This window comes from Tyto alba, unplaced genomic scaffold, assembly GCF_018691265.1.
Source record: "Tyto alba isolate M040663 unplaced genomic scaffold, T.alba_DEE_v4.0 Super-Scaffold_7, whole genome shotgun sequence".
Classification (NCBI taxonomy): Eukaryota; Metazoa; Chordata; class Aves; order Strigiformes; family Tytonidae; genus Tyto; species Tyto alba.
In genome coordinates, this window is record NW_024881328.1 from 42,526,721 (window position 1) to 42,532,472 (window position 5,752).

General features: G+C 43.4%; 1 protein-coding gene across 1 annotated transcript; it reads left to right on the top strand.

Moving 5' to 3' along the window:
- Positions 1 to 3,018: 3,018 nt before the first annotated feature.
- Positions 3,019 to 5,256, top strand: LOC122154939 (helix-loop-helix protein 13-like). Its single transcript, XM_042808474.1, has 2 exons — positions 3,019 to 3,460; positions 4,620 to 5,256. Exons 1-2 carry the CDS (start codon positions 3,019 to 3,021, stop codon positions 4,655 to 4,657), a joined length of 480 nt encoding a protein of 159 aa, XP_042664408.1. The 3' UTR covers positions 4,658 to 5,256.
- Positions 5,257 to 5,752: the final 496 nt, after the last annotated feature.

Genomic DNA, 5,752 nt, shown 5'->3' on the forward strand with positions numbered 1-5,752 from the left:
TAATCAGTGGCACACCCACTCAGTGTGGTACCCATTCCCTGTTGGAGATGCCTTCACCCACGTCTTCCGGACAAGTGCAAAATTAACCCATTAGTTGTACGTTCTCTCCCTCTCTGACAGTTGCAGAAGCACTGGGAGTGAAACAGGTCTGAAGTTGTGGTAAGAGCTATTCATATGAGGGATGGGAACCTCAGCTTCTCTTCTGAGACCTGACCTCTTTCATAGCTGTCTTTCTAAGGGGAAATATTTTCTTACTTTTCTCTCTTTCTTCCCTCCCCTCCCCCCCTCTGCTTTGTCCAGAGTCTCTCTAAGAGAGCCAAATTCCCCTTGAACACGCTAAAAGTAGGCTTGCTGGAACATCTGCTCTCCATCTGTGGAGCCAGACATATCCCCAGGCAACACTATTAGCAGTGATGGATCTGGAAGGGAACATTAAGCACTGAAGAAGCATCTGCTGAGAAAGAGGAACCCGGCACATAAAACTAACCATGTTATGTGCTGAACCTCCTTGTCTCTGCCCATTACTCCCGGTGGACAACAATTGTCTCCTCCAGAGCCTTTTTCGGGACAAGACCTGCTGTTCTCTTGCTGATTTTGGTATTTTCAAGTGTCTTATGATTGTGCTTAATGTGGCCAAGTGATCGCTAGCAAGTGCTCAGTTAAACAGTGGCTGGGGAGCCGTAGAAGCATCTAAAAGAGAGTCTGAAATCTGGGAACTGCAAAGCATCCATGGGAGGCCCACAACGCAGTGGCAGTGCTGCAGAAGTGCTTCGGGTGGAGGTGGTGCAGCATGCAGAGGTAGAGAGCTGAGGCAGGAAGGCTTTTCTGCTGCCTGTTTTCTGCACAGCTGGGCCTAAATCTGCTTACAAGGGTGTAGAAGGGACAGCTGGGATCAGACATGCAGCCCCACTGCCAAGCGTGGGGACTGTAGCAAGTTGTTTCTTTTTGGAGCATTGTGTGTACGTGACACTGGGAAATATAATGATATGATTTAAAAGAAACCACTGCAGAATGAACTCTACATTGATTGGCCCACATTCAAGTCAACTGTGACTGTGGCCATTCCTTTCACCCCTCCTGCATCTCCTCCTGCCCTGTAGCCAGCTGCCTTGTCCCTCGATGGGATTCATCTGAGGCAGAAGCTGTTCGTCACTACAGACTTTCACAATACTAGTACTTTGTTGTTGGGCATGTTGGTATCATGACATATGATTTACTTAGTACTAAACTAGTACAAAATTTGTGCCCTGAGCTGACTGGAGAAAACAAGACACCTTCTCACTATTTAACCACTATTTTCCTTGTATTGTCATGCTTGGTATTGTATTTTAATTTGTCAAGCATATTTGCAGATAACAGGCTTCTTGCTCAATTTGCACAACAAGAATTAAAAAGATTGTCCTAGTGTTTCAGACACTGCAACCTTCTCACACCTACTCTTGGCAAAAGTCCTTTCTGCAGCCTATTTTCTGTTGCCTTAAATTTCCTGGAGCAGGTCACAAGGCAAAATACCAGGTTACTAAGAAGAGTCATTAGTAGCCTATGCCTTATCTTAAAATAATTCTCTCTTTTCACAGGGAAAAGCTACCAAGACTACATCCTAAGTCATTGTCAGATGGAGGACCTGATCATCCTTTTAGATCCGTTAAAAATGCAGGTCATTTTCTGCTCTCTGGCTCTTTATTTGAAGCTCTTGAGATTTGTGCTTTCAGCTTTCCTATCAGGAAACTGTCTGTGGCCCATAAACTTCACAGTAGACATCTCTTGAAACTTCACACAGCAGTAAGACATGAGTTTATGCATGAAGTCAAACATTTGATTGAGTGTCTTGATAAAAGTTTGTTATGACATGATTCAGGAAAAGCATTGAGGCTTTCTCTATCTTAAAACATGGTTCCATTCCATTCTTTTAAGTCCTTAAAATATCACTTAGACTAATCCTGAATGAATTTAAACATTAGTTTAAATACTGCGGAAATCAAAGAGACAGGAGCACTCACTTGTATTACACACTTGCTTTAAAGTTCTGGTGGTGTTTAACACCTTCCACCCCATTTGTGCAGCATCATGGGGGTGATGGACACTTGCTACCACCCCAGTTTCCAGCTTTTCTCAACATGTGGCTCACCTGGTCCACCATTCTAGGACTGCGCCCATGGTGGTTATTACAATTGCTGTTTTTTTCCAGTGCTTAGTAAGGTCTGAGACAGAGCACCAAATGTCTGAATTGCCCACAAAATGTGTAATTTAAGTGTGAATCAGAAAATGCAGCAAGCAAATGAGGTGCTGTTGGCTTTCTTAATAGGAGGCACTGCTGTGTTCCAATTTAACACAGCAGTGTACCCCACATTTTATCCCAGCCATTCTCTTGCTAGAAGTGCAGAAGATGCCACTAGCTTCTGCTGTCAAAGAGGGCACAGTCATGTGTTTCTGACAGCATTAGAATAGCGTTTTGTTTGTCCAGCCATAAGAGAATGTGGGGCTATTAACACTTTACCAGAAAGATAAAGGACTGTATTTTGTTTCTTCCTCCTACCACTCCCAACCAAACCCAACAACAATAACAACAAAATCCCTGTATCGTCCCTACTCTAAATAGCAAGTGGAGAGACTGAACTTGTGGAAGAACTCGATAAGTGCTTCAATGGATTTTCCAGGAGCAAATAAATAGAAAATTCATTCTCTCTTGTTACATCTATTCATATTGTTTTGTAGTCAACAGCTAATAAGGAGAAGCACATGTGCTAATTAGTTTTGAGTGGAGAAGAATAGGATCATTCCCCTGCTGAGGAGCCATGAAGTATTTAAATCATGAGTCCCACTTGGCTTTGCAACTGGGGAAAGCTTTGCGATAGCCTCCCTCGAGGACACAACCAGGACACCCTGCCCCAATATCTTTTGGAGGTAGGGGCTATTAATGACATTAGAACCTCATTTCCCCGCTTATCAGCTTAGTCCAAAGTTGCAAATATTTCCATTCGCTTTTCTTCAGACTGGTGCATTGGGGGCGGCGGGGGGATGGAGGAGCTTTGTTACGGCTTCGAGCAGGAAGACCTGGCTTCTGAACTTCTCTCCTGGGCTGAGGAGGACCCCAGCGCTGGGCTGGACACCTTCCCGCCGGCCTGCTCGCCGGTGGGCCAGCCGGCGTGGCCGCGGCCCGGGTGGGAGGGGGGTGCTGAAGCGGACAGCTCCGGCCGCCTCCGCCAGCGCCTCGCCGCCAACGTCCGCGAGAGGAAGAGGATGGTCAACATCAACTCGGCCTTCGACCAGCTCCGGTGCCACGTACCCACCTTCCCTTACGAGAAGCGCCTGTCGAAAATCGACACGCTCCGGCTGGCCATCGCCTACATCGCCCTGCTTGGCGAGATCCTCCTCTCCGGGTGCGACCCCAGATCCTACGTGGAGCGGTGCCTGAAGGGCGGTTTGCCAAGCCGAGAGCAGGCCACTTGGAATACGAGCGGTGAGCATAGTACAACAGGGGGTGTATTTTGGGGGGATCGCAGAGATGCTTTGGGTTGCCGGTAGGACTGAATCAGTCCAATTGCTTTTGAACACCTACTTGTCACATTCACATGGCTCTGACAAAATGCAACTTATGTATGAAAAAGAGTAGACAAGTAATGTCACAACAGAAAAAAAAAAATGAACCTTTGCTTCTAACTTCCTTTTTAAGGTGGATCTTTTCCTTAAAAAAAAAAAAAAAAAAAAAAGAAAAAAAAGAGAGAGAACAATTTACTAAGCTCACGGGAAGGGCTGTTTTTCCAAATAAGATTAAAGCTTTTGTTTATTCTTAAAATATATTTTAGATTTTTGTTTTTGTTTTTGTTTTAACTATTATTCCGTGCAGAGTTGTTCTTTTTTAATGCAAGATGGTGGAACCTGTAGAGATTTTTTTTATTTTCTTTACAAGTTTTCTTTAGCTTCTACCTGACTGGGCAAACCAGGTTTTGTGTTACTTACCAGTGTGGGGAGGAGCAGAGGGGGATTATCTGTAGTTCTTGGCATTTTGCATTACATAATAATTAATCCACAACACCCCCTTTCTATCTCTGTCCCTCTGCAATATAAGTTCCTTCGTATTTTGTTACTTTTTGGAAATGGGTCTTGAAGCATATCAGCCTTCCAGAAGTGCAGCATAAATAGAGAAAAGTCACTGCAAAAGAATATTCCCCTTTCATTTCACAGGGAAGTGCCAAACGGACAGAACCCGCAGGGGAAAAAGCAATCAGTTTACTTTAAAGGAAAAGTTATTAAACTCTTTTCTGCTTTCCTATTAATTTCCATTAGTCACATGACTGGGAAAATTACTTCTGATACATCACTGATCAAATCTCTCTTGACTACAGAGAACATTTATATTTTATTTTCCAGCTTCCCCCACCTTTAATAAATAAACAAGTTTTAAAACAGCACAAATGTCTCTCATAGGGATCACATTTTTTGTCAGGCTTCTAGTTAACTAATATTTCTGAAGAGCTCCACTTGGAAAGACCTAAATGAATGAGGATGCTTTTTTAGAGGGGTTGAATAGTTGACTTGTTAAATGCTAATTTAAATGTTTTTAAATTCATGTGGTATGTCTGTACTTTGTTTTCCTTTTCCCCTTCTGTTCTGTGCAGATCTGACAGCCCGCCTGTCTTGGATAAAGTGGGATTAAGCGGTACCCAAAAGAAAGATATTTAAAGCCAGCATATTGCAAAACCTGATGACCTGACTGCTGGGTACCGGCTGTTAAATTCTCAGTACTGCAAGGAAAAGCATGGCACTTAGGACTTTAGTTATTGTCACAGACCACTTTCTCGCTGCATGTCCAGCATCCAGCCTCTTTTGGTGTTAATTCATTGCTGTGTAGGGCCTTCTGTTTCTCTTTCTTCTAGTTTCTCACACACTGGTAGACTGCTCTTGCATGAAAATAACAAAATAGATTAAAAATCAGTGTCATTAAAATCACAGCAACAACAATTTCTCTTCCACTGGATGGGAGCTATGTCCAAATCACATTTCCAGCGCGTGGGAAAACCTACCCCTGATCACGAGAAAACACTAAGCACCACCTGTTGCAACCTATTGCTTGGCTTAAGATGTCCAGGGACGTAATTGTAAAAGTCACCAGTGATTTAGAGCACAGAGGACATGAAAGGCCCCATTTTCAGGGCGTAAGAGACATGTTTTTCTGTTTGTATCTCCCTCCAAAATTTCACATGCCTTCCTCCCAATGTGACAACTTCGGGAGGTCTGAGTCCAAGGCATTTTGGTATGAAGGGGCAGATGACTGTTAACAGTTGGGCACCATCTCCTCTACACCTTTCATATACGTCATTGAATGCTCATGTAAATACAGCAGCTGGCTTTTGACATTTTTACCATAATGCTTCTGGTTTGTGATTTTTTGAGCAAATGCTAGCAACCTGATGCTGCTCCAGCAACAATCAGGAAGGCCCTGATAAACTCTTCTGACACGAAACATCCCTCACATTCACCCTGCAGGAAAATAGAGAGGCAAAGCAGTGTGTTCACTCTTGGCAAATGATTACCAAAGAGTTGTTTCCACAGAATAGCCATCCTATTCTGCAGACCATGGTAATAATGAGGGTTTTCATATTAGCAAAAATAAAACCATGAAGAAAAGCCTACATTTTTTTTTTTCTGACATAATTCTTCCATATTACCTGAGCGTACCCTAAAGCCAGCATTGCGTTTGTTTGTTGAATGCATTTTTTTTTTTTTCCCTGTCAGTCCTATACTGTAAAGG